Here is a 26,213-nt window from a genome sequence, read left to right on the forward strand (position 1 = left end):
TAATAATACATTATAGTATTATATATATGTGTGTGTGTGTAATATTATAGAGATAACATAACGCTATTATATTATATTAAAGAAATAAGATAAATAATACTCATTGTTGGAGCTAAACAGGCTTGGTGTAAAAAATACTTGTAGTGGTTCTCTGAGTGAAATATTTGGTGATGTAGTTAAAGACTAAACATAGTTTTAGGTTTGAGACTGGTATAAAAATTATAATCATTATCTCTTACATATATCTATTATATTGTGTTTTAAGACTACTTTTAAACAACATTTTTTTATTAAAAAAAATGTCTTAATACATATTTATTTTTAAAATGGATAGAATATTGTTTTTAAAAGTCCTTACATTGTTTAACAAGACGATGCATCCTTTGCGAAAAGATTTGTAAATACTATTTCTTAAAACACAATTCAACTTTCTTCCTGTGTTTTCCTCTCTGTAATTTTTCATTCCTCTTTTGATCTTCATCTCAAAATTCAAATCTATTGAAATGGATTAATGCGCATTATAACTGGTTTTAAGAGGCCTATTTTACCTCTTAATGTACTCATTAAGAACTAGAAGGAGCCACCAGCTCGCTTTTTGTAAGCTGAAAATGGCAAGGCAAATAAAAATGGCATTTTTAGAAAACTGAAAGCAGGCCTATGTTCATTAATTCCATTAAACGACAAATAATACTACTCCTTTGGATACAAGTTATGTGAAAGAAGGAAAGGAAAAGCCATTGACAACCTATTCGTCTCCTACTCAAAGCTGTACATTTGAATTGTCTATCTACAGTAACACTTGGTATGTGTTCAGCCTGATCTAACAGTAATCCAATTCCCTGATGAGCCCAATGCAATGTCTTGGGGTTTACATACCGGTATTCCTTTGGGGTCATCATGATGAGATGCAAATGTGTTTGTGATTGAAGAACGATTCTCCTTTGAAGTTTCTTTGACTGTGGACGGAGAGGAGGAAGGTGCATATTGTTGTTGAGAAGATGGCGTTGAAACAAAAGGATGGGTAAGTAAGTCCTGAACCGTAGACCTCTTATTGGGTTGTCTCTGGAAGCACCTGCTCAAGAAATCGAAACCCTCCTTGGAGAAATGGGGTGGAAAGTGAGGTATCCCATCGCCGTGGGCAATCATGAGCACAGCAGTTATTGGATTTGAAAGCTGATGAGCCCAAGGGGGTGTGCCAGTAGCCATCTCAATAACTGTACATCCCAAGGACCATATATCCGCAGCAAAATCCACAGACTCGTTCCTCAATACTTCAGGAGCCATCCACAGAGGAGTCCCACCACAATTTGCTGAGTCCTCCTTTACCCTTTTTGCACATCCAAAATCCGCCAACTTGATGTTGCCAGATGATCCCAAAAGCACGTTCTTGCACTTGAGGTCGCAGTGCACAATTCCATGTTGATGAAGATGCTCTAACCCATGAAGAATTTCCCTGGTATACACCCGAACCACCTCTTCATCTAATGAGCCACCAAACTTGTGCACCATGTCTGCCAAATTACCCCCGGCCATGTACTCCATAAAAACATTGAGCTTGCCTTGGTCTTCCTCCTCCTCCTCGGTCCCCAAACATTGGACAATGTATGGTGATGAATTTAAAGTGTTTAGGATTTTCACCTCTTTATCCAAAGCATGGCGTTCAGCCCTGGAATGTGGTGATTTCACAACAAAAAGCCCACCGGTGGTTTTGTTCATTGCCAAATGGACATTGCCAAAAGATCCACACCCTACAAGTTTACCTTTCACCCATTCACTGGGTTGTTGCCGTTTTGCACCCATAGTCGCGAGTGAGGGGAGAGGGCGTCCAAAATTATTTATTAATTTCTACAAATCCAAGGACATTAATTTTTTCTTTCTCTCTTTCTTTCAAATTAGGAACACTATAACGAATGTGGTTGCAGTGCAGGGTATATAGAGCGGTTTCCGAGAAATCGGAAAACCGCCCTAAGGAACGAAACCCTTTTGGTTTGGTAGCAGTAGTGCTTAAACAAATTGAGACTTTGGCTTTGGTTGAAGAAGGGAAGAGAAGGCGACACAAACAAACAATCCAACCGAACCAATTCCAACTTAAAAAAACCCTCTGGTTTTGCCCGTTGTCAGTTAACGGTTGGCTATCCTTATTTTTTGCAACTGTCTCTTTTTTTCGCTATTTGTGTTTCAAAATAATACACAATACATGTATATTTGGTAGGTCATATAGTACTTACTAATACCAGAATTAAAAAAAAAAATAGTAGTTACTAATACGCATATAAGGGTGCAAGGTACTCAACTAGCCTTGCTTCAATTCGCATTCTATCTTACGACTGATTGCAAATGTAGCAAGTGTTCATAGGCCGATGGAGATGGGTTGAACGAATCAAATGGAGATGTTCATATTTAGCAATTTTTCAAATTAAGAAAATATTATTATTTTGAGAAAACAAAATAATAAGCATTTAACTTTCTCCGTTCTTTTTTCACAGCATAACGGTGACATTGTCATATGTAAATTGTTCGTATTAATTCTTATATAACTTAAGCGTGTAATTGAGGAAAAAATTCATTTATACAGAAGATTTTATTAGGATATTCGAATCTTCTAGGTTTAAAATTGTTTCCTAGTTGATTATCATTGTCGGCTTTTGCAGCTTTTTTTAAAAAAATTAATAAATTGTGGCTACAAAAAGCCTTTCGAAAAAAAATACAAACGGTTAAGAACTTAGGACACGTCGAGTTTCACTTTTCCAGCCTTTTTTTTTTTATCAAAAAAAGGACCCATCGAGTTTATTGTATGGTGTCAATCTGTCACAAAATTTTGACTGAATGATCTGGCCATCGATGGAAATTTCAGGATTGATTTGATGACATTATTCCATTTCTTTAAAGCATCCAGTAAGACGTAGCTACTAGATATTAATAGTCCAACGAAGCTGGACATTGAGTCAATAGTTCTGAACTTCAATACTCGTGCTCACGTAATCAGACCAAGCAAAGTAATATTGCCACAAAAAAACTCAGATCAACCATAAAGTGCAAGCCTGAATAAAAATTATAAACTTGGATTTACAAAAACAACCTAAGACCTGCTTCTACAAAACTGAATTTCTAAACAAAATTTTGATGTGCAAACAGAAACTATTTTTTCTCTCCAAATTGAGTTTGGAATAACCCAAACAAAAGAACAAAACATAGCCTTAGTCGTAACTCAATGACTTCAAGTAAGAGTATTCCAACATTTCAAGTACAAAATTAGAAACAGGTAAAACGTTATCAAGTTGGTACAGAAATGTAAAAAGGTACTCACAATAATTCCAGGGCAAAAACATTATACCTAGAATTAGCAAACATAACAAAAATTAAGAAAAAAATACGCCTTATTGAAGCTAAATCCTTTACAATCAGTTTTTTTCCCTTTTTTCCACAAAATTGATATTCACCCAACATATTCAGTTTCCCGCCTGCCTCTATGGTCCAATAACTTGTGTTGGGGATCGCATAGGCCAACCTAGAAGAGGAGGCGATCCTGGAGGGGTTGCACTGCGGCTGGGAGAGAAGAGGCTTAGTTCTACAAATGTTCCAGTTGATGAAACCCCCTTCTCCAATGTCCGAAATGAAATTGATCCACGCTTTGTCGATGCATCAGAATATCTACCAGGACTAGACCGAGCATTTTCTTCCAGAAGACTCTGATTAGCAATGAGAGACACAGTATCATTATGATCATCATTAAGCCTCCAGGCTTCCAAGTCTTGTAGATTTCCCAGCGCTAAGCAATCTGCAACTGGACGGTAAACAAGTGTGCACATGCACAAGCCAGCACAACATACTAGTGCAAGAAAAGCCAAGAAAACAAAGGCTTCAAACATAAAATGCCCAGGTCCTGATAAAACAGATAAACCAAGAAAAAGAACCCTTAATGGAAGGAAACATGAAACTGAGAATAGCAATGTGTAAACCCTCTTCTGCAAACCCTTGTTAATAACTAATTTCAAAATCCGACTACCAAGCCAAAAAAGGTAGGAAGTCAGGATAATGGCAAAAAGGCCAAGGAGAATAGTGCTGAGTAAAGGGTAAGTACAGAGGATGGTATCATTCTCCCCAGGGGCAACCACTGCACTTGAAAAATAATGAGGCAACATTTTTCCAGAACCCTTATTCTTGTCTAACTGAGGTCCAACCAAAATAACAAAAAGCTGAAGAACAAACATTGGAAGGCAGTAAAGAAGAATATATCCCGATGTTTTCACATTCCATTTTCTGCTCATAATTCCAGTCTCCAAATTCAGTAAAGGTGCACGAAGGAGAAATACAAGTGTGAGGAAGAGGCACGGTTCTGCAAATCCCATATTTGATACAATATAGCACTTGCAGACAGTGTCCGGCCATTTTAAGTGAAAGGTACTCCTTAACAAAGATAATCGCAAAATTTCACCAATGCCCCACCAGATTGAAAATAGGATGAATGTGATTCTGATGATCCAAGGACCACTAAAATAATTGAGCTGAACCAAACCTTGACTATGAATACGAGAGCGGAAGTAAAATGAGTAAGCAATGCACATCAACCCAAGAAGAATCAAGATGGCTACTAAACATATCGTCACCACACCGAATGCCTCGGCAGAAAATCTCGACAGGGGCATTACCCGATGTACAGATTCCACGCATGCTCTCTGACAGCATGGATACAGGAAATCCTCTGGTGGTTGTACCTTCTTTCCAGTACTAAAGTATAAAGCACAGTTCACAGTATTAATAAAAGAATATGACCATTGAACTCATTCCAGATATGCATAATCAATCAGAATAGATTACTACGCAACATCCCAGATCAATCAGGTATCACCCCTCCATACGCTCAGAACAGTAACAAGATTATACGTAACACATCAACCTCAGAACATATAGCTTTAAGGTTGATTATCCAATTCAAGCACCTAAAATAGAGAAGAAAGAAATAATAAGCAACAACGGAAGTTGAATACTTAAATGGAAAACTGGAACAACTTTGCTTATAATTATCACAGTTCAGAACTTGAAATATTCTAACCAAACTCAAGGGAAAATCTTTTGAATCATCAAAAAGCTTAACAAAAGGCAATTTGAGAAGGGAGGCCCGCTATGACGGCACCATAGGCCTCAATGGCATGTTTATATGGAAGAATTTAGGCCGTCCACCATTGCTTCAAACTGGGGATTTGTCCTCAGCAACAGAAACATTAAGTTGAAAACAGTAAAAAAGACTTGATTGCAATTACAACAACAAGAACAAGAAAAAAAGGTTGTGTTATTTTCTGATAACTAAAGAAGGCGAAACAAAATATATGACGTTGTGCAACAAAAGAATGAACAGTGAGTAATAACAGAGTTGGTCCGTAGAGAGCAGGGTATTTGAGAAGGCACATTAACTAGTAAAGCCAATGGAAGAAAATCAGAAGGCGTCCTTCGATAATCGAAATTAAAAGATAAATAGATGGTTTCAGGCAAGAAAAGAAGCAAATAATATAGGAGAAATCGACGCAAAGATTGAAGAAAGAAAGGAAAAAGCGAAGAGAAAAGAAAAGGAGATGAGGAGAGAGCTTACAGCGGGAGGAATATTGATCCAGTGAAGAGGAAGACGATGCGGTGAGGGGAAGAAGAGGAAGGGGATCAGCAAACCCTAATTGTAATTGATTTGATTGGGAGAAAGAGAGAGAGAGAGAGAGAGGAGAGGGGGGAAGGAAGGGAAGGAATTGGTGAGTGGGACTTTGTTGGTGACAGCCTGTCTCCAGCTGTGTCCTCCGAACCTTCCGCTTCGTGGATAAAAGGACTTGCTTCGGCTTTGTCCCTACGTGTCATTACACCCTATATCTTAGTTATGCCATCCTCTGTTAACGCAAAGGCTAAGGTAGACAAGCTTCTTAGGTGACCCATAGTGAACAAATTTTATTAACCGTTGGATTCATCTGACTTTTATGGTTGCACTCTACACTCTCCGCACTGGATCTTTCTTCCCGTCCCTTTCTCTCTCAATCCTCCACCGTCACTGTTTACTCTCTCCTTCTCCCACTTCGCTATTCTCATCAGCATCGTCGTCAACGGCCTTGTTTCCGCGACCACCATTGTCCTCACCTATGTCATCCTTTACGGCAAGGGTGTCTCACTTCCTCGGTGAGATCGAAACCCTCTCCAGCGGCTATTGGATCTCGTCAGTGTTGCATGTTTACACGGTAACGGCATTGTCGCTCTACCAATGATACGGAGGAGGACCTCCTCGGTGGCTTCTAACGGCACGAATGAGAACTGATGACGGCAACAGTGGTATTGTCGGTGAAGAGGTTTTCAACTGCTTCATTGCCACTGTAAAATTTGGTTAAGTTTATTCCTTTATGTAGATTTGTTTCTGGGTTTGGTTTTTATGCCTTGGTTTTGGCTGCTATAGGTCTAAACATGCATTTGTGCAGTAGATAACAAGAAGATGAGCAAGCAAGCGACGAAAGTACTGTATTTTTTAATCAATCAAGCTACTAATGAATTCTCCAACTTTTGAGATTTTTTTACATTTCCATTTGGTTGTTGTTGTGTTGATGATTAGTAATTTAAATGTTCTTTCTGTCATATTTGTCACTTTTGATGTTTATGTTGCATTTCACTTCTCAATCTTTGGAATAACTTCAATTTGGCATTTTAGGGGTACATGTATTTTATGAAAGAGACGGTGATCAACAACGAGGGGTTGTTGAGGAAACAATGGTGGTAAGGAAAGAAAAAAAAAATGCCAGCCGTGAGAAATTGCCTCCGACGACGGCAAATGGTGGTCGGAAGGTTGCTGGGAGGGAGGAGGAGTACATCTAGTGTGGGTAGTGTAAATTGCAACCATATAAATCGGATGAATCTAACCGTTGATAAAATTGGTTCACCATGAACCAATTACAAAGCTTGTCCACCATAGCCTTGGCCTTATTTACATCCTTTTTTTCTTTCTTTCAAATACATGTTGTCTGTAACAACAATAAACAAAAAAAACAAACCTATCTGTCTGCCTGTTGTTGCTTTTCATTATTTTATTTTTTTTCAAGAAAGCATAAATTGTTCATATTATATAAATTATAAATTTTATATGACTTTCATTGATTTGATGCAACAAACTAATATTTCCTTAATATATTTACAAATGTGTTTATCAAATCCATTTCATTGATTACAAAGGTACGAAGGTTTCCTAGAATGAGCATAAAAGTTTATAACAGCGTTCATTGCCACCAAAATCACCTCACAAAAAAGGTGGTAAAGGGTATCCAAAGTTTTTTTTTATAACTAGTTTTCAGGTTTCCAACAATTGCTGCTATGAAACGAGTGCACAAATTTGATATGGAATACTTTGTTTAAGATCAAGTTTGAATATGGAGATATGTTAAAACCTAAGTGTTAATAATATCTTGTCTCATGAGTTATGACAACGTTAGAATGGTGCAGTTATTGTCAATCTCTAGGAAAGAAGATTGGTTTCTTTACTATAGGTAATCCACTGCATACGATTTTGAAATCTATAAGTGGTATGGATGTTGTTGATATAGATTATGATTTCTTCATGATCAAATTTGACTTGTGAGTAGACAAAAAAAAGGTTATGGGTGACAACCTATGGATGTCTTTTAATTTGATTGTTACTTGACAATACATCCTTGGTCATAAGATTTTGTGCCCTTTAAGGTAGACATTGACAAACACGTGTTTGGGAATAGTTTCCATCTTTAGGAATGAAGTATTAAAACAAGAGTGTTCTTTTGACTCTTGAGAGAATTGTTTTGGGGCCATGAAAATGTACATAGCAATTACGAATGTTGCTTGGGATAAATTTACTAGGGTGTATATGGCATAGTGTTCATCAATTTGTTGTTAGTAAAGTTTGGTTTTGTGAGCATTGGTTCAATGTAGAATATGAAAGGCTTTATCTTTCATGTAGGCATTTGTGGTATATCTTTGTCCTATGTAAAGAAGGAGGGCATGAGTAGATCAAAGCAACCACCGTTGATGACGATTATACTAAAGACTACAATGGTTATGGCTCAATAGCAAGTGTAAACCCTAACCCTAAGTAATTAATGATCATTAATCATAACTCCACTAATTTGTATGGTGAATGGCTGGTGATTAATAAAGGGGGGAAAGGAAACAAATCAATATTGAAAAAATCTATAAGGAAATCAAGGGCCTAGTCATGTAAAGTGAAATTCAATAAAGGATGATTTGGGGCATAATAGATTGCATGTCTTAAATAGCAATAATATGACTAATAACACAAGGTGTTGTGATGGAAGTAATTAATGATGGTGGTTGATCTGATTCCATGCATGGAAGGTGGTATTATTTGGAAGAGCCAAAAGAAAAGTTGAACTGATAAAAAAAATATAACCATAAGTTCCCAAGTGAAGATTAATCTTCCTTAGCGATTGATTGAAACGCACTGTTTCACTTAAATAATAATATAATATTAAATAACAAAAGTTAAAATAACACAAGCCACTCCCCTGCAGTTTTAAAAATCCCAAGACCTTTCTCCCCCTTTCCCGAAACTTCCATTTTTTTTTTGTGCAGCAGCCCACCCCCTCTCTAACCCTATCCCTTCTTCCCCAAAGACTTAATCCTTCAACCTTTCGCTCATCTCCTCCCATGGTTCCAAAAATTGCAAGCTTTTTACATCTTTGGGTTGTTCTAAGCACGAGAAGGTGACGGGAAGAAAAGGGGAAAACACTACGCATTTCCTAGGTTTTTCTATTTGATCACTTTAAGGTAAATGTTTATGACCCATTATGTTAGATGAGTATGTTATAACATTGATTAGTCATGGGCTGTGAGAAAAAGAGTTGGAAACTAAGTATTAGAGATTATTATGATTTTCTCAAAACCCTAGGCTTGCTAAAATTGGGGATTTTGTCTAATCCCTTGTTCCATTATTTAAATGCTTAGGTTCTGTGGAAAATACAGTGGTTGACCTTCCTAACATCGGTAGAAGTCAATGATTGCGTTATTTAGGTGAGTAGCTAATATACTTAGCGATTTTCTTAAAGTTCATTTATGGAGAAGCAAGTATACTTTTGAACATATATGTTTTTGGTAAGTTTTGAAATTTATTTTGAGATCTTGATAATATATAAGGATGAATGTTGAACTGTTTGTTTAATTTTATTTATGTTGAGTTCATGAATGATATATGTCTTTTGCTACAACGAAGAGATAATGTAGCCTATGAGATAATTTCTCATAGTATAATGATATATGTTGTTTGCTACAATGAAGAGATAATGTAGCCTAAGAGATAATTTCTCATAGTATAATGATATATCATGTTTGCTACAACGAAGAGATAATGTAGCCTATGAGATAATTTCTCATAGTATAATGATATATGTTGTTTGCTACAACGAAGAGATAATGTAGCCTATGAGTTGAAATCTCATAGTATAATTATATTTCCATTTGCTACAACGAAGAGATAATGTAGCCTATGAGTTGATTTCTCATAGTATAATGATATATGTCGTTTGCTACAACGAAGAGATAATGTAGCCTATGAGTTAAATTCTCATAGTATATTTATATGTTCCGTTCGCTGCAACGAAGAGATAATGCAGCCTACGAGCTAAATGTCGTAGTTATATAATTACCATTCACCACAACGAATAGATAATGTGGTCTATGTGCACATAGTAAAATAAATACTTGATTTTAAAGTAATTATTTTGGGATACCATATTATGAGAAGTTTTGAAATGTATATTCTTTGTGTACATGGATTTCTAAAAGCAAGTGTATTTACGTTCATTATTTATTTAAATGTCATTTTAATATCTTTTGGAATGGAAAGATTCATGTTAAATGGTGCTCACTTTCATGCATGCTTAGTATATTATGCTCTCACTAAGTCCTTGTGACTTACCCCTTATTTTACTTCTTTTCTCAGATACTCAGTAGTGAAGTAACCGATTTCCTGGGATTTGTTGATACACCCAGGAACTTGATTGTCTTTTTGGTAGGTTCCCCCTTTTGCGTCTGACGGATCTTTTTGGTTGTAACTCCGGTATAATGCAGTTATAGGGGCCAGGGTAGTAATAATCTTAGAGAGAATCATTTTATTTTGAAAATGTAAATGATTCTCTCTTGTAGCTATGATGATGATGAACTTATGATGTTTGAGACACTTGATGATTAGTAATTATAAGCAACTATGTTGTTAAATGGATGAGATGAGATACCAGTATATGGACTTGTCTATATATATATATATATATATATATATATATATATATTGTGTTCTTTTACAGGTTATGTTGTATAGGATAGGCTGACCAGACTAAGGAAGTCATAGTCTGTGCGTCGGTCATGTCCCAAGAGTGGGCCGTGACATTGATTTATAAATTTAATGATACTACATCTCCCTATAAGCATTGAGGAGGTTATTTTACTAAAGTCAAGCCTTAACAGATCCTTATGGACTAAAAAACTATTATTTATTTTACTTGGATTTTTCAAGAGTAACTTGGTGAAGGAAATGTCGTGGTGGCCCTTAGTCTCTAAAAGGTTTTACAGAGTAGTTAGCAATTAGCATCATAACTTTATCATTCTTTGCTCTTATGTTACACTTGATGGAAAAGATAGTTTGTTATGCTTTCAAGTATATTGGTGAGTGCATCATGATTATTTTCATTGTTTAGGAAGCTTGAACGAAAATTTAATGTTGGTGGTTGAAAAGAAAGCAACTAGTGGTGATGGTTTATCTAAGTCCACATGCGGAGGGTGGTATAGTTTAGGAGTACAAGAAAAAAAAAGTTGACTTGATTAAAAAATTCAAGTATTGTCCCAAGTTCTCACATGAAGATCAATCTTCCTTAGGCTTCGATTGACGATTTTAATGATATTACAACTCCCTCTAAGAAATAAGTAGGTAAGTTCCCCAGGTTAGAGCCAACTAGTTCCTTAGTATACTAAAATTTTGTCATTTATTAGAAGTGATTTTTCCAAGGGTAATTTCACTTGCCTAGGAAAATGTTATTGCATTTTCTTAGTCTTTAAAATGTTGGTTTGAGGAGTTAATAATAAGCATCATAGGATTTTCTTTCTTGAATCCACATTTGAGCATCTCACTAAAAGACATTATGATCATAACTCCATCCTTCCTAGTTGCTCTTTTGTTATAGTTGATGGCAAAGATAACACATCCCCATTCTAGGCAATTTGGTGAATGTGTCATGATTTTTCTCCTTTTGTTCAAGACTGGAATAAAATATAATAGTTGTAGTTGAAAAGGTAACAATTAATGGTGGTAATTGCTTCGAGTCTACACATGGACAGTGGTGTTGATTGGAAGCGCAAAAAGAAAGAATGTCTTGATAATTTTTTTTTACAAATATTGCCATAAGTTCTCACATGAAAATCAATTTTAATGATATCGGGTCTCCCTTTGAGCAATAAGATTTATTTTTTCCAAGTAAAGCCCAACTCATTCTTTATTGGATTGGAAATTTGTCATTTATTAGACTTTGTTTTTTTTAAAGGAAATTTCACGATGGTTGCCTAGTCTCTGAAAGGTTGGATAAAGGAGATAGTGATTAGTGACATTGGATATAGGAGATAGTGATTAGTGACAGAAGATGTTTTTCCTAAAACCAACGTTGAACATCTCACTAAAAGACACTTTGACCGTTGAACATCTCACTAAAAGACACTTTGATCATAACTCCATATTTCTTCATTGCTCTTATATTATACTTAATGAGAAATATAGCCCATTTTGCTTTAAGTATCTTGGTGTGTGCATCATGATTTTCCTCTTTTGTTTAGGAAGCTTGGAAGAAAAGTGTTGACAATGTTGTTTAGGCCCTCCAAAATGTAATGCAAGATTTAATTATTTTTAACAAGAATATTCAGCAACATCTTTGCTAAAATCTAATGAACTTGAGGCTAGACTAAAATATATCAAAAGAGCTTTATAAAAGGTTGATTGAATGGCCTCACACTTCAAAATAACCTACTTAAAGTTTGTGAAGATATTCTTTTTTCATCAGAGACTTAATGGATTCAGTTGGGGAACTTGTAACACCTTATCTTTTCATGCCCAAACTATCATTAGAAGAAACCCGAATAAAGTTCATGATCTTTTCCTTGAATTTGGTGTCTAGTTCATTGATGTGAAGATTTTAAAATAGTCAATATTAAACAATTTCAAGAAGATTTTCGATACGAAATAAGGATTTGGTGTTTATAACCAATGATGTTTAAATTTTCTAAATGAAGATGTCCCTAACTCAATAGGTTGCAAAGTAGGAGGTTTATGATGCTTTAATGGTATTATTATGCATATATTGGTTGGGTGACAAAATGCAACACATGAATGGGTGAGAGATAATTACGCAATAGATTTTGAGTGAGAGATGTAAGGACTTTGTACATTGTCAGAGGAAGGAGTTTTAAATGCATATATATATCATTTAAAACCCTAAAGAGAACTAGAGAAGCACTTGACAATTTTTGACAATTTTAATACTTATGGGGAGGCTTTGGCACTCATTAATAAACATAGATTCATCCTTTACCCAATCCTAAATTTTGATATGGCCAAATTTTTAGACATTATACATGCTAAAATTGTATAATTAAATGAGTGTATATGAAACCATTTTTATTGGGTATGATATTAATTTTATTTGCGATATCAACTTTGATGGATAGTCCAATGTTGTTTTTTCAAGTCCAATCATGTTTATTAAGAATATTAAAGTTCAATAAAATTGAATGTAAATTTACCAAAATATAATAAATAGAATTGTATGCACACGATGAATGCAGATGTTTATGTTAAAATACATATGTAATATATAGAATTTTAGCATGTGCATGGTAAATAATAAATGTTTATTTTATACAATATTAATTTTTAATTTATAATTTATAACAAATAAATATTTCTAAATATACATTATATATAATTATTTTTTTAATAAATTAATATTTTTCAACATAAAAATTATATTTTAGATTTATGATAAATAGATTATAATGTGATATATGGTTATCGTTAAGTATTGATATTTTTTTTAAATAAGATTAGAGCTAAAGATTTTTAAAATGACAAACTAAAGGGATAAAAAGTTAAGTTAAACTAGTTGATATTATATCAAATTTATGTTAGAAGCATATTTCAATTGCGAAGATGGATAACACAACTGGAATTATGCCCCAGTTCCAGACTAGTGTAGTAAGATATGAATAACTTGGATCAATAACTTCATCTAATGTTTTTTTGGAAAATGAAGTATTTTAGCATAGCATGGCGATTGAACAATCATTCCATTGCATGTTTCATAAAAAACGAAGCAATAAATGCATCATTCAATGTTCTGTAGTAAACGAAACATCTATTCCAATAATCCATGCGGCATGCAATGCACATTGCAATTAGCATTTATAACGATGCATCATCCAATGGTCTGTATTTCAAATTTCGGATGGGCGCATAGCAAAATTCATGTGCTTATATTCAATTGTTGGGGTGCTTATATTAATTTGCTTATCACACCTATAAATTTCCAAATTTAGAAAGAAGGCCAATAGCCCAATTCATGAGGTGATGATACGTGGAATACTTTCCTTGGAATAAAGATTCATTTTTATTAAGTATCAATATAAAGAAAAAAAATTGTGCAAAATACAATTATCAATTATACAACACGCGACTTTAGTACATGGCAAAAATTATGGATCTATCAATTGACCAACTCAAACAGTAAAATTAGAAAAATTATGCATTTAGAACAATAACTATTTTTAAACTCATTTCACAATGTCAAATTATTAGAATAATACTCTAATAATTAAATTGTATTTATTTTTCAAACTATTTGTTTGTATCTTTTATGTTTGAATTAATATCTCGTATTGTTAATAAAATAATATTTTAAGAAATATATTTTATGTGTACAATGAATGTGTAAGAAATGAATTAGATCAATAGGTGGAAATATATAAATAAAAAAACAAAACAATAATGAGTAAAATAAGGATTATTGTATATAAAAAATGTGTCTTTTTTCTAAAAGTTGTTAAAATATAAGAATAATATATGAAATAAGAAATATAAGTGTAATTTTCATATTAAATAAATTTTATGTACAACTATTATTAATATCAATAAACATGTGAAGATATGTTCTCATGCAAGCTGAAAAGTTTAAAGTTGAGACTCAGGAGGTAGTAATAGATTATATTATAGTTGTATGTTGAATTATTGTGAAAATTAGATAATTGACATATGAAGGATGAAAGATTTATGTTTGAATGATTTAAGAATAAATTTTCAATCTAATTATAATTTTTTTTAAAAAGTATGAAAATAGATATTATAGTTTCTTATCCATTACTATATATAATTCAAATCAATCCAATACATACATAATAAAATATAAAAATAAATACATCCCAACTGTTTTAATTAGTAATTATTATTAGAATTTACCTTCGAAAGTGCACTTACCCCACTTAATACATAAAAAGAAAATAAATTGAAAGAGAATAAGTGAATGATTTAGAGATTTTTTTTTGTGAAGATGATCAATATTTTGTGACATGTGTCTTCAAATAAAAAAGAGAAATAATATTAAAAAGTCTAATTAGAAGAAAAAAGGAAAATGAGTTTGAAATCGGATACTGTAATCCCTCTTTATATATAAATTAGAATAATTATATTGAACAAGAGCATTTTTAATTTTTATTATTCAATGATGGTGTTTTCAGTTGCGTTTCTTTCACTAGAGTGTTTGTAGGTATATATTTTTGAGCTAATTGTTAAATAAAAATAAAATGAAGAAGTATATCTAAAAGGAATAAAAAAATTTAGAATGAATAAAAATGTTAAAAATGAAATTAAATGTTTAATATATGAAATTACTATTAGACGTGTATTTTGACGAGAGTGATAACAATTTCTAAAAACACTAGAAATTTAAGATTTTTTTTTTTGAAAGAATAGCTCTAAGAAACACTCACGTTAAAAATCACTATCATAATTTATATAGAGAGAGTTTTAGGGGTTCTAATTTTAATAAACTATATATTAAAATATTTATTTGTTTATTATATTTTTATTTACATAAAATTATATTTATCTTATATTTTGCCGTGACTCAAATATTAGTTTATTACAAAGTTGGAGGAAATTATAATTGGAGTTTTATTTTCGTTGTACGCTAAAAAAAAGGCTTATATAAAAGATTACTCATATTATCGAGATAAAACTCTAATTGCAGTATAAAAAACTAATTACAACTTGTTTTTTCCTGTAAATACACCTTCTGTCTCCTGTTTTTTTTCCAATTTATACTATTTTGTAAATTAATTCTCAATATATATTACTTTGGACTTTCTCTCTCCTTTTTGTTTTTTTTTTAATTTAAAATATTATAAAATATAAATATTATATTATATAATTTTTTAATTGGTTTTAAAATTACTTATTTATTAAATTAAATTTTATAATTTTTTTTTTATTTTTTTTAAAGAAAATGGTATTATTAAATATAATTATTTTTATTTTATTATTTAATTTACTTAACATATTTTTTAGGCGAATATTTTTATTTTAAATCTGAATTTTCTAATATAATTATTTTTAATATAATTATATTACTAAATATAATTAGTTTGTTTATGTTATCAGATTTAATTAAAAATGAGAAGACTTTTTGTTTAACAACCTATTTATGGAAAAATAACATTATATTGTATTATCAATACAATACTTAAACAATTATATTTGGTTATCTTGTTTATTTTTTTCTTAGTCCATCTTAGTAAAAAAAATTAAAAAACATAATTATAAAATTTAATTTGATAAATAAGTAATTTTAAAACCAATTAAAAAAATTATATAATATAATATTTATATTTGATAATATTTTAAAGTAAAAAAAACAAAAAGGAGAGAAAAAGTCTCAAGTATATTGGAAATTAAATTACAATAAATTAGAAAAAAAAGGTGTATTTAAAAAAAAAAAACCGAGCAATATGACATAGAGTAATAATACCATTACCCATAATAAAATTGTACATAAGTTTTGTCCAATTAAGTGAAATATAATTGTAGCAAGGGAGGGAAATAAATTTTAACGACCAAGGCATGTTTTATTGTGTAATTCATGGAGAAGGAAATATTGATCTAACGAGTGAAATTTGAGTGAGTAGGTGAATAGGTGATTTGGTTGGATGCAGGGAATAGATCCGGTTGGGAGTGGCAATGCATTTGAATTGATGCCTTGCATTGACATCCTGTGACCTAACAAAACAACACTGCATCATATGCAAATGCAATTTTGTTTGTGTTTGTTGTAACCCACATTACAAATTTGATGGGGTACGAGGCTTTGTAGATCCGATTTGTTTCTCTTTCCAGAACATCTCTTCTGGAGATACACCTCACCCACCCGCATTTCGTAGTTTCTTCTCATTTGGGGGATCTGGGCATGCAATCTTTCTGTCTGTATATTTAATAGAATAGAATGAATTCATTTCATTAGAGATTGGGTGGAATTAATAAAATTGATTGGATGGGTTGTATATGCTCCAAAGGAAAATCTGCAGACCAATATGTTGCTGAAAACCATGCCAAAGATAGATCCTCCAACACCAAGCATTTGAGATTGGGGGGAAGAGAACTAACAGAGAATGATGCTACGGCTCACCTCATATCCAATGCAAATGCAATTGGACATGGAAATGGAACAGAAGAAGCCTCCACCTCCTCGGATGAACATCATCAAGGGGACAAGAATGTCAATGCCAATGCAACCGAACAATCACCACAACCTAAGGTGTGTAGGATATTTAGTGTAACTGGAGGGGAAAGAGGAGGACAGGTTCTTACTGGCTGGCCCTCTTGGCTCACTGCAGTTGCTGGTGAAGCCATTAGTGGTTGGATACCTCGCAGGGCTGATTCCTTTGAGAAGTTGGATAAGGCAAATCCTCCTTACAGCCTCCACCATTGCTTTCTTATTTATTATTATTATCTCCATCACCAACCTTACATTTTTCAAACCCTCCCAATAGCTTTTTCTTAATGAACTAACTTTCCTATCATGCTGCAGATTGGCCAAGGAACTTACAGCAGTGTTTATAGAGCTCGTGATCTCGAAACAAATAAAATTGTTGCACTCAAGAAGGTTCGATTTGCTAATATGGATCCAGAAAGTGTCCGTTTTATGTCAAGGGAAATCATTGTGCTGCGGAGGCTTGATCATCCAAATGTCATGAAGCTTGAAGGCATGATTACTTCAAGGTTTTCTGGTAGCTTGTACCTTATTTTTGAATATATGGACCATGATCTTGCAGGCCTTGCAGCAATACCCAACATCAAGTTTACTGAAGCACAGGTACCTCACCCAACATTCTAATAATCACACAGTCTTAGATGACAACCTTTCTGTCATTTACAACTGTAAAATTTGTCTTCGAAACATTTACTTTTCACTTTATGTTATTTTTGTGTATATAAACTGGCATAGTGAGTCAGATTCTTTTCGTAAAGAACCTTGTGAGATCTAGAAAATGTCTAGTATTTGTATAGTTAATAGAAGCATCAATCAAATTTTGAAGCCAGACATGGAGTAGATTGCAACAAAAGCATCACTTTCTCTTTGATGGAATTTGATGAGTCAAAAGCACCGTATCTGCTGGAGTCCTAGTGGCAACTTTTTAGCATTTTTAAAATGAAGGGTTTCACCAGGATTACCATGACCATGACACTTTTATGTTTTATGAATTGCTTTTCTCACCATCATGCAGCCAATTAACTTATAATTAGAAATAGACTAGAAATATCTTTAAAGCAAAGGAGGTTGCTAACCAGTTAGGGAGCTACTGGTTAAGGAATAAAAAATCGAAAGTTTTCATAGTAAAGTGTAACATCTAACGTGACCAATAGACCCCACCATGGTTTCCAATAAAACCCTTCTATTTATTGATTCCTTACACTTGTTAGTCGGACCCCAAAGCAAAAGCCAAAACCAATATTAATCTTTTACCAAAAGGCTGTATATTCTTTGCATCCAGTTGTATTTACAGCTTGAAAGTTTCATGTCAGATGTCTTCTCTTGTTTACTTTCCTCATTAATTGACCTCTGGTTCTTGTTTCCACAATGGGACAATATTTTTTGTTTTACTGCAGATCAAGTGTTACATGCAACAGCTTCTTCGTGGTCTTGAGCATTGTCACAGTCGTGGTGTTATGCACCGTGACATCAAGGGCTCAAATCTTCTGCTTGACAGTAATGGCAATCTGAAGATTGGTGATTTTGGGCTTGCAGCTTTGTTTCAGCCATCTCATGGGCAGCCTTTAACTAGTCGTGTCGTAACCTTGTGGTACCGACCACCTGAACTTTTGCTTGGAGCTACAGATTATGGAGTTACTGTGGATTTGTGGAGTGCTGGATGTATTCTGGCAGAGTTGTTTGTTGGGAAGCCTATAATGCCTGGACGAACAGAGGTAGTATTCCTCTTTTGTCCTGGATATATGTGCATTGTACATTTTCTTGGACACACTGAAGCTTTTACATGTGATACCTTGAGCAGCCTAGCTTGATGATATAAGTCTAAACAAATAGGTCCTCTTCTTTCTCCTATGCATATTATTAGAAGAGAGAGATTTATAGATTGACTAGGTAATATAAAACTAGAAGAAGAAACCAAAATGATCATCACATTTCTAACCTAATTTCCAACATGATAGTTTTTTAGCCACTTGAGTTATCTGTAAATGTAATAATGTTATGGATGAAAAATGAGTTTACAAGTTAGGACAGGGTCTTACAAATTGTGAATGAAGGACGGATGTTAGTATCCTTTTTGGTCTAGCATTTCTGATGGTCTCATTTGAAGTACTTAATTTTTAAATTTGTCACAGCTTTCAATGGTTTAATTGGGCGCTAATATCAGGTAATCTACCATTCTAGGTGGAGCAACTACATAAAATCTTCAAACTTTGTGGATCTCCATCTGAAGAATACTGGAAGAAGTCAAAGCCACCACATGCAACAGTTTTTAAACCTCAACAACCTTACAAATGTGTTATTTCTCAGACATTCAAGGATATTCCATCATCTGCACTGAGCCTATTGGAGGTCCTTCTTTCTGTAGAACCGAAAGATCGAGGAACTGCTTCTTTAGCCCTTCAGCATGAGGTAATTATAAGTTCTATTTGAGTGCAGTTCACATGGAATGTCTGAACAGAATGCGTGTGTTACACATTCTAGAATTTTAGTCGTGCTGGGTTCTCAAAAGATTTTTTTTGGACTCTTTTTTCTTAGCCACTGACATTTATCATTTCTAGTTCTTCACAGCAATGCCACTTCCTTGTGATCCATCAACGTTACCAAAGTACCCACCAAGTAAGGAGTTTGATGCCAAACTTCGCGAAGAGGAAACTAGAAGGTATTTCTTCTTTGAATCTTTTTATATCTGAGATTCTCATGGGATTTTGTCATATCTGATTTTTGCATTATCTGCAACAATAGCACATTGTTTTGGACACACTTCAAGTGTGTGTTTTAATGATCATTTGTTTTTTCTATTGATATGGTAAACTAAAGTCTCAAGCAGAATGACATTATAATTTTCAAAATCTACTGTGCAGTGACAAGAACAATAGAAAAGTTCTTCATTTTTTTCTTCTTTTTTGTTCTCTCCTTATTTTCATTTCCAGAACCTTCAACTAGTGTAATGAGTATCTGATTTTTGTTTCTGTTTTTGTTTTCTTTTTCCTTCTTTTTGAGATAGTGGCTTTGGCTTGATTTGTTTCTATATTGATCCTTCTTATTTGTTTGTGTCTAACTCCGGTCACCCATTTGTCTATTTTTAAGCAGACAAAGAGCAGTAAATAAAGGATATGAACATGAATCAGTTGGGAGAAATTTTAGAGAGTCCAAAGCTGTGCCAATACCTGATGCTAATGCTGAGTTTCAGGCAACTGTGGGGGTACTTTAAATCATAAACATAATGTTAATGGGCCTTCTTGTCATTTGAGATATTTGGGTTTGCCTGATACACATTTTTCCATGTGATTTTTTCCCCAGAGACAAGGACAGTGTAATTCTAAGTGCATTACTAAGAAGTACAATCCTGAAGAGGATGGTGATTACGGCTTCCACCGCGAACCTGCAAAGTCAAGAGCACTCGATGTATTATCTCATTCTGGCCAGTCAGTGCATCCAAGTGTATATGGATCCTCACGCAATATGAATCTGAAAGAGGAAGATCTCACTAGCCCAGATCATGGCTTTAGATCAAGAAAGTCTGAGTTGAGAAAACAAAAATCCTATTGGCAAGGTAGCACTGCAAAATTGTCAAGATTTTCTAATTCAGTTGCAGTTCAAGGTGATCCACTGCTTGATATGAGTGGTGACTCTAGTGCGAATTCGCAGTGGCCAGAAGATCAGTTTGGCATGAGATGTAGCCATCAGGCTGATGGTGATTCCAAACAATTGTTGGATGGACTCAAATCTTCACAGAAGAATGACTTTCATCCTATTGGGAAGGATCGTGCTAAGGTAAATCAAGTACTGATAAACATTAATTTGTGCAATTTTACAAGTATTTTGAAGCCAGCATTACATGGTCCTCTCAGAGAATGGGGAAAAGATTAGTTTGCAGGGTATTAAGACTGGTCTTGATATAAGGATTTCCTTGCAATGTGGTTAATGTATGTGTGTATATGTATGTACTCACAATTAGTATAATACTGGAACCTGTATGAAACTTTCAGGATAATGGTTCTTTTTAGGTGATTAGTGTTTTATGCTTAATGACTATGGAGCTGTCACAAGTAATTACTTGCTTTTGTTTGTGACTGCAGGGCTATGCTAACAAAAATGCCCGCATGCACCATTCTGGACCTTTGCTGGCTCCAGAGGATAATCTTGAAGAAATGCTTAAGGAACATGAAAGGCAAATCCAACAGGCTGTCCGCAAAGCTCGTTTAGGTAAGGACAAGACAAAAAAGGCTGACAGTGAGAGTGGCCTAACTGAATCACTATTTCACCATGTGAGAAATCAATAGTGACTTTCAAGAGAGTTTTGATGCAATTTAATATGGGATGGGAACACTTGAACACAACAAGATTGTGGCTATCATAATTCATTGCCAAGATAAATACTTCTTTTGGAAATTCATCAACTCTTGATGCCGATAAATTACTAATGCTCGTGGGGCTTCAACATACTTCTTCACATCAGATATTTATAACTACCGTAGAAGGTCTTGTACAGAGTTCTAACCGACAAACTTCCATGTTTCATGAAGGTGGATAGTTTATACTTTACAGAGCAAATGAAATCCATGGTGATTGACTGCATAATAGTTTATGGTTTATTAACACACCAGCGAGTTGTTCCATTGCCAGATGGCGAAGTCATTTCCATGGCATTACTTTGTATATTTGAAACTGATTTTGCCGAATTAAATTTTTTCATTTAATGCATAGGCTTTTGTTCAGAGCTAGAATTCGGAAGGCTGAAGAAAGGCTTGCCTTTCGAAACATAGTATTCCCATCAACATGGGCATGCAGGAGAAATAATACTAAAACAAAACACTTACTTCTAATTTGCATGTGGTACCTTAATTTGTTAATCTCTAGCAGTACATTAAAAGTTGATTTCTTGGAATGTTATATTCCCATGTTTGTTACAAGTTTCGAAAAATCATTCCCGGATATTAGTGATTCTAGGAATGTTATAACTTCCATTTTCACCTTTTTTCTTTTACACTTTTATTCCCATGAAGATGGATTATTCTCATGAGAATAAGGAAATTTATTTCTTAAAATGCAAATAATTATTTTTTCATTTTTAAAAATATACTAAGGAATCAAATTTCTAGTCACTAGGATAATTAACCTTTCTCCATGCTACAAAATTGAAAAAAAAGACCGAATTATATGGTTATATAATTCAATTTTGGTATGGCAAATATGCTAAATAATACTTGCAATAAAAAATATGTTATGAGCATTAGTACATGATTACTAAGTAGAATACATGGTTATATTATGCTTCCACCCCTCTTTTAACGTGAGTTTTAAGGCCACTTCCTTTGATTTGATCTGAATTCATTTATATTAATACCAAGAAAAGAAAAGAAAAGAAAAGAAATGTCATTGAGGTTCCTGTCTTAATCAATGAAACCACCTACTGTTGTATGGTTTCTTATTTGTGTCCCTTGTATCTGATTTTGGGCTGGCTTGCTATGAATTGATGTTGATGTTGGTAAGAGTAGACATGAGATGAGATAATCGAAGGGGAGGTATAGCAAATTTGCAGATGCAACAACAACCACTGTACAGATTCAGAATTCAGGCAGCTCTTTTGTCTCCATCCACTGCATGCCTCTGATCCCTTCCCTTGGTGTCCAAGCAAGCATCAAACGTCAATGATTCCTTCAACTCTCTTAATTTATAAGTTGTTATCCATTCCCAGGCAATAGGCATCCATACATGCATAGATGAAGATGAAGATCAAGCATGAGGCCGGTGGCCTCCTCATTGTGCTAATTAGATGATCATCAAACTTGAACGGTGTGAAGCAACCAGAGGCATTATTGTTTCATCCAGTGAAGAGTTGCAACAAGAAGTTGGCAGTGCAGGGCAGTGGGAGACCCCAAAGGTTTGCCTATGTATGAGACGAGAGTGGTTGAAGATAAATTCTCCCATGAGGACAGGCCCTTTTGCCCTCCCTAGCTACTTCGTGCATACAAATTCTCATTTCTATAATGCCGCCATCTATATAATTTGGTTACGTGTTATGTGAGGCTTGATGACATGATAATGTCTGTTAGATCATTAGAACAAGACTAATGATAAGTATTATGTTAAAATATAATTTATTTTTAAATTAATAAAAAATAAATTTAAAATGTTAAGTGGGTGTTTGGTTTTGTTGTTTTTTGTTTTCATTTTTCCTGAAAATAGAAAATGATGATGAAAATGTGTTTAGTTGAATTTGTATTTTCATCTTCAGTGAAAATATTCTCCCACACAAACCAAAAATTAAAAACAGAAACTAGGAATTTTGTTTTGGGTAAAATGAAAATACGGTGGCAAGGGATATAATTTTAAGCAAATCTAAATATACATTTGTCTGAAAACACATTTTTAGTATTTTTATTTCTTAAAATCAGATAACAAGAAATAAAACGAAACATGTTGTCAGAATTCTAACTTTTTTAAAATAAAAATAATAAACAGAAAATGAAAAAACATGCTTAAGTCATGATTTTTTTATGATAAATATATTTACTCATTTAAAAATACTATCATTAATTATAAATTCTCTTGTCTATTGGATTTTAACTAAAGTCGTTGGGGATAAAAAAAATTGATTATAAAATAAAAAATACTCAAATGATGATAGAAAAGCTTTGTTTATTAATAATAATAATAAGCGAGGTAAAACACTTCGAGCGGCGGGGCAGGGGCAGAGTTGATTGCAGTTGAGAGAGTTGTAATGAGTAACGAATAGTAAGTGTCTTGTTTGAGCTTGATTGAGAGTGCGAGGAAGTGTTAGTAATTTAATTTGGGGTTTGGTTTTGTTTCAGCGATTATCTGTTCAAGCTTCTCCTAATCGGCGACTCTTCCGTTGGAAAATCCTGCTTGCTTCTCAGATTCGCTGTGAGTCATCACTTTATTTGCTTCTCCTAATCTCTCTTTTTGTTCACTTCCTTTGTTTCTTCGTTTCGTTTCAGGATGACTCCTACGTCGACAGCTACATAAGTACCATTGGAGTTGATTTCGTAATTATCACTCTTCTTCTCTTTTGCTATTTCTATTTATGGCCCAACACTCATTTTTATTTTATTTTCAGAAAATCAGAACCGTGGAGCTGGAAGGAAAAACCGTCAAGCTGCAGATTGTGAGTATTCACACTTCACTGACACGAATCAATGTCTTTTACCGACTACTTCATTTATAATGCCCCCGATCTATATTATTGTGTTTTTAGTTTGTTTGGTGTAATTTACCCTAATTTCTGCATTCACCTCTGTCGGTGTTGGGTAATGAGAATCAAAGCGAAATCATCATTTCACTTGATCATATTCATGATTATTGCCACATGCATGCCAAGCTTGGATTCATTTGTTGTGTTTTGTTTAGTGGGATACAGCTGGACAGGAGCGATTCAGGACTATAACAAGCAGTTACTATAGAGGAGCACATGGAATTATTGTAAGTTAGCTTCATCCTATCATCTTCTGCATACACATACTTGCCCAGTGCCAGGAACTAATAAATTTCTCCATTGCAACAGATTGTCTATGATGTTACTGAGATGGAAAGCTTTAACAATGTCAAGCAGTGGTTGAATGAGATTGATAGATATGCAAATGACACTGTATGCAAGCTTCTTGTGGGGAATAAATCCGATCTAGTTGATAACAAGGTTGTTGACTCGCTAACAGCCAAGGTAAATTACTAAAGCCAACTTTAATTCTTTTCACTTTCATTCTATCACCAAATCAAGAGCCATTACAGAAGATGTGCACTATCTTGATAGAATTTTCTATAACTTGGAATTCAGTTTCTCTTAAATAAATTAGAATTAAAGATCTTTTGAATTCATGAATTGCTATTTTCATTATTGGCTGCATATGTTATGTATAATAATACTTTGGATTGGTCAGATTTGCATTTAATGTTAGTTGTTCAATGTTGTGATATTATTTATAATATAGAATTGTTTTGTTAAAGAACCATGTGCCTCAAATATCAGTTAATATGCATGTTAAAGGGAAAATAAAGAGTTGGATAATCACACTTTGTTCGTCTAACATATACTCTATGACCATGAATCACAGGCATTTGCAGATGAGCTTGGTATCCCTTTCCTTGAGACAAGTGCTAAAGACTCAATCAATGTGGAGCAGGCTTTCTTGACCATGGCAGCAGAGATTAAGAAGAAGTATCTAATAATTCTAGCTTCCCCTGTTCTCATTTAGAATCATTATTTAATCACAAATATTAATCAGTGTCATGAATTTTCTTTTTCTATATCGAGTTTTTCAGCTTGTTTAAAATTGAAATACTAACAGTAGGTCATGACAATTTTGTGCCATATTCTTTTCTTTTTTATATGACAATGTTATTGTCTGCAATCGGATGATCTGAGGAATAATGGCTTTTGATAAAAAGAAAAAGAAACAGAATATACATCTTGAGCTAAATTTTCATAATTAAGATTTTGATGATTTACAGATAATGTGCCAATATTTATTCTTTAAGAAGTTTAGATTTATTTTGTGGAGTGTTAGTTTTATAATCCATTACTTGATTCATGCATAAGACAAGTAAGTCACTTAGAGATGTTTTGAACTTGTGTGCAGGATGGGAAGCCAAACAACTACTGGTAAGTCGGCAGAAAGTGTTCAAATGAAGGGGCAACCAATCCCACAGAAGAGCAACTGCTGTGGTTAGGTTCTATTCTAGTTCTACTTTCTGTTATATCAAAATAGGGAGACTCTGTTATGATATGGATGTTTCAGTAACTCTTGAAATATCACCTATCATCTATTTAAATCCTTGGATAATATTATTCTGAATCCCCTGATGGCTTCCCATGTTTAAAATGAAAGGGATGCAATTTTTCACATGCATCTTATATTAGAAACCTGCGCGCTTTAGCCTGACATTATGAAAAGGAATGTTCAGACCAAAAAGGATATCATAATGTCCATCATCAACAACTTTCAACTGTACATAGGGGGGAATTGTTGGCCACATTAGTAACATTCTTCGTGGCCGTAATATCACTGTTTTAATCCATTACAGTTACAGAAGGAGGTAGCCAATTCCTGCAGTCGGAAAAGTAATTGTAGATTCCTAAACTCATAAACCAATGGCTTAAAGTTTTTTAGCTGATTTATATTGTAATGTATGAAAAAATAAAATTAACGGCGGAGATTCTGTGGAGTTACTTTTCTGACGACAGGGATTTGGATCTCGTGTTTAGCCACTGGATTCATTCCAAATCTCTGAAGAAAATTAAACGATTTGAGTCCACATATACTCCACATTATCATATCTTAACAAGCACGTGTATGCTATAAATATATACTTTCCAGAGAAATCGTCAATATTTAATAGTATTTTACATTGTATGTTAATCATTAATAAGCATGATTTAGTCACCCTCCTCCCCCT

General features: G+C 33.8%; 4 protein-coding genes across 5 annotated transcripts; 2 read left to right on the top strand and 2 right to left on the bottom strand.

Moving 5' to 3' along the window:
* Positions 1 to 658: 658 nt before the first annotated feature.
* Positions 659 to 2,358, bottom strand: LOC100804518 (mitogen-activated protein kinase kinase kinase NPK1). The gene has a single exon (XM_003539337.5). It carries the CDS (start codon positions 1,798 to 1,800, stop codon positions 811 to 813), a length of 990 nt encoding a protein of 329 aa, XP_003539385.1. The 5' UTR covers positions 1,801 to 2,358; the 3' UTR covers positions 659 to 810.
* Positions 2,359 to 3,216: 858 nt separating this feature from the next.
* On the bottom strand, positions 3,217 to 5,815 carry LOC100795149 (uncharacterized). Its single transcript, XM_003540086.3, has 2 exons — positions 5,588 to 5,815; positions 3,217 to 4,940 (listed from the first exon to the last, which is right to left on the bottom strand). Exon 2 carries the CDS (start codon positions 4,644 to 4,646, stop codon positions 3,468 to 3,470), a length of 1,179 nt encoding a protein of 392 aa, XP_003540134.1. The 5' UTR covers positions 4,647 to 4,940; positions 5,588 to 5,815; the 3' UTR covers positions 3,217 to 3,467.
* A 10,371-nt stretch (positions 5,816 to 16,186) lies between these two features.
* Positions 16,187 to 21,681, top strand: LOC100805055 (probable serine/threonine-protein kinase At1g09600). 2 transcript variants are annotated; one of them, XM_006592588.4, is made up of 8 exons: positions 16,187 to 16,844; positions 17,118 to 17,402; positions 18,197 to 18,514; positions 18,981 to 19,208; positions 19,358 to 19,458; positions 19,890 to 20,001; positions 20,100 to 20,573; positions 20,879 to 21,681. In XM_006592588.4, the coding sequence occupies exons 1-8, from the start codon at positions 16,581 to 16,583 to the stop codon at positions 21,080 to 21,082; spliced, it is 1,986 nt and encodes a 661-aa protein (XP_006592651.1). In that variant the 5' UTR covers positions 16,187 to 16,580; the 3' UTR covers positions 21,083 to 21,681. The 2 variants fall into 2 exon arrangements, with proteins under 2 accessions (XP_006592651.1, XP_003539386.1); XM_003539338.5 differs by having other exon boundaries at positions 16,187 to 16,988; positions 20,879 to 21,679.
* A 1,793-nt stretch (positions 21,682 to 23,474) lies between these two features.
* Positions 23,475 to 25,677, top strand: RAB7P (ras-related protein RABD1-like). Its single transcript, NM_001252945.2, has 8 exons — positions 23,475 to 23,537; positions 23,615 to 23,687; positions 23,762 to 23,809; positions 23,881 to 23,928; positions 24,171 to 24,242; positions 24,325 to 24,480; positions 24,872 to 24,975; positions 25,397 to 25,677. The coding sequence occupies exons 1-8, from the start codon at positions 23,524 to 23,526 to the stop codon at positions 25,485 to 25,487; spliced, it is 606 nt and encodes a 201-aa protein (NP_001239874.1). The 5' UTR covers positions 23,475 to 23,523; the 3' UTR covers positions 25,488 to 25,677.
* Positions 25,678 to 26,213: the final 536 nt, after the last annotated feature.

This window comes from Glycine max, chromosome 12 (assembly GCF_000004515.6).
Source record: "Glycine max cultivar Williams 82 chromosome 12, Glycine_max_v4.0, whole genome shotgun sequence".
Classification (NCBI taxonomy): domain Eukaryota; kingdom Viridiplantae; phylum Streptophyta; class Magnoliopsida; order Fabales; family Fabaceae; genus Glycine; species Glycine max.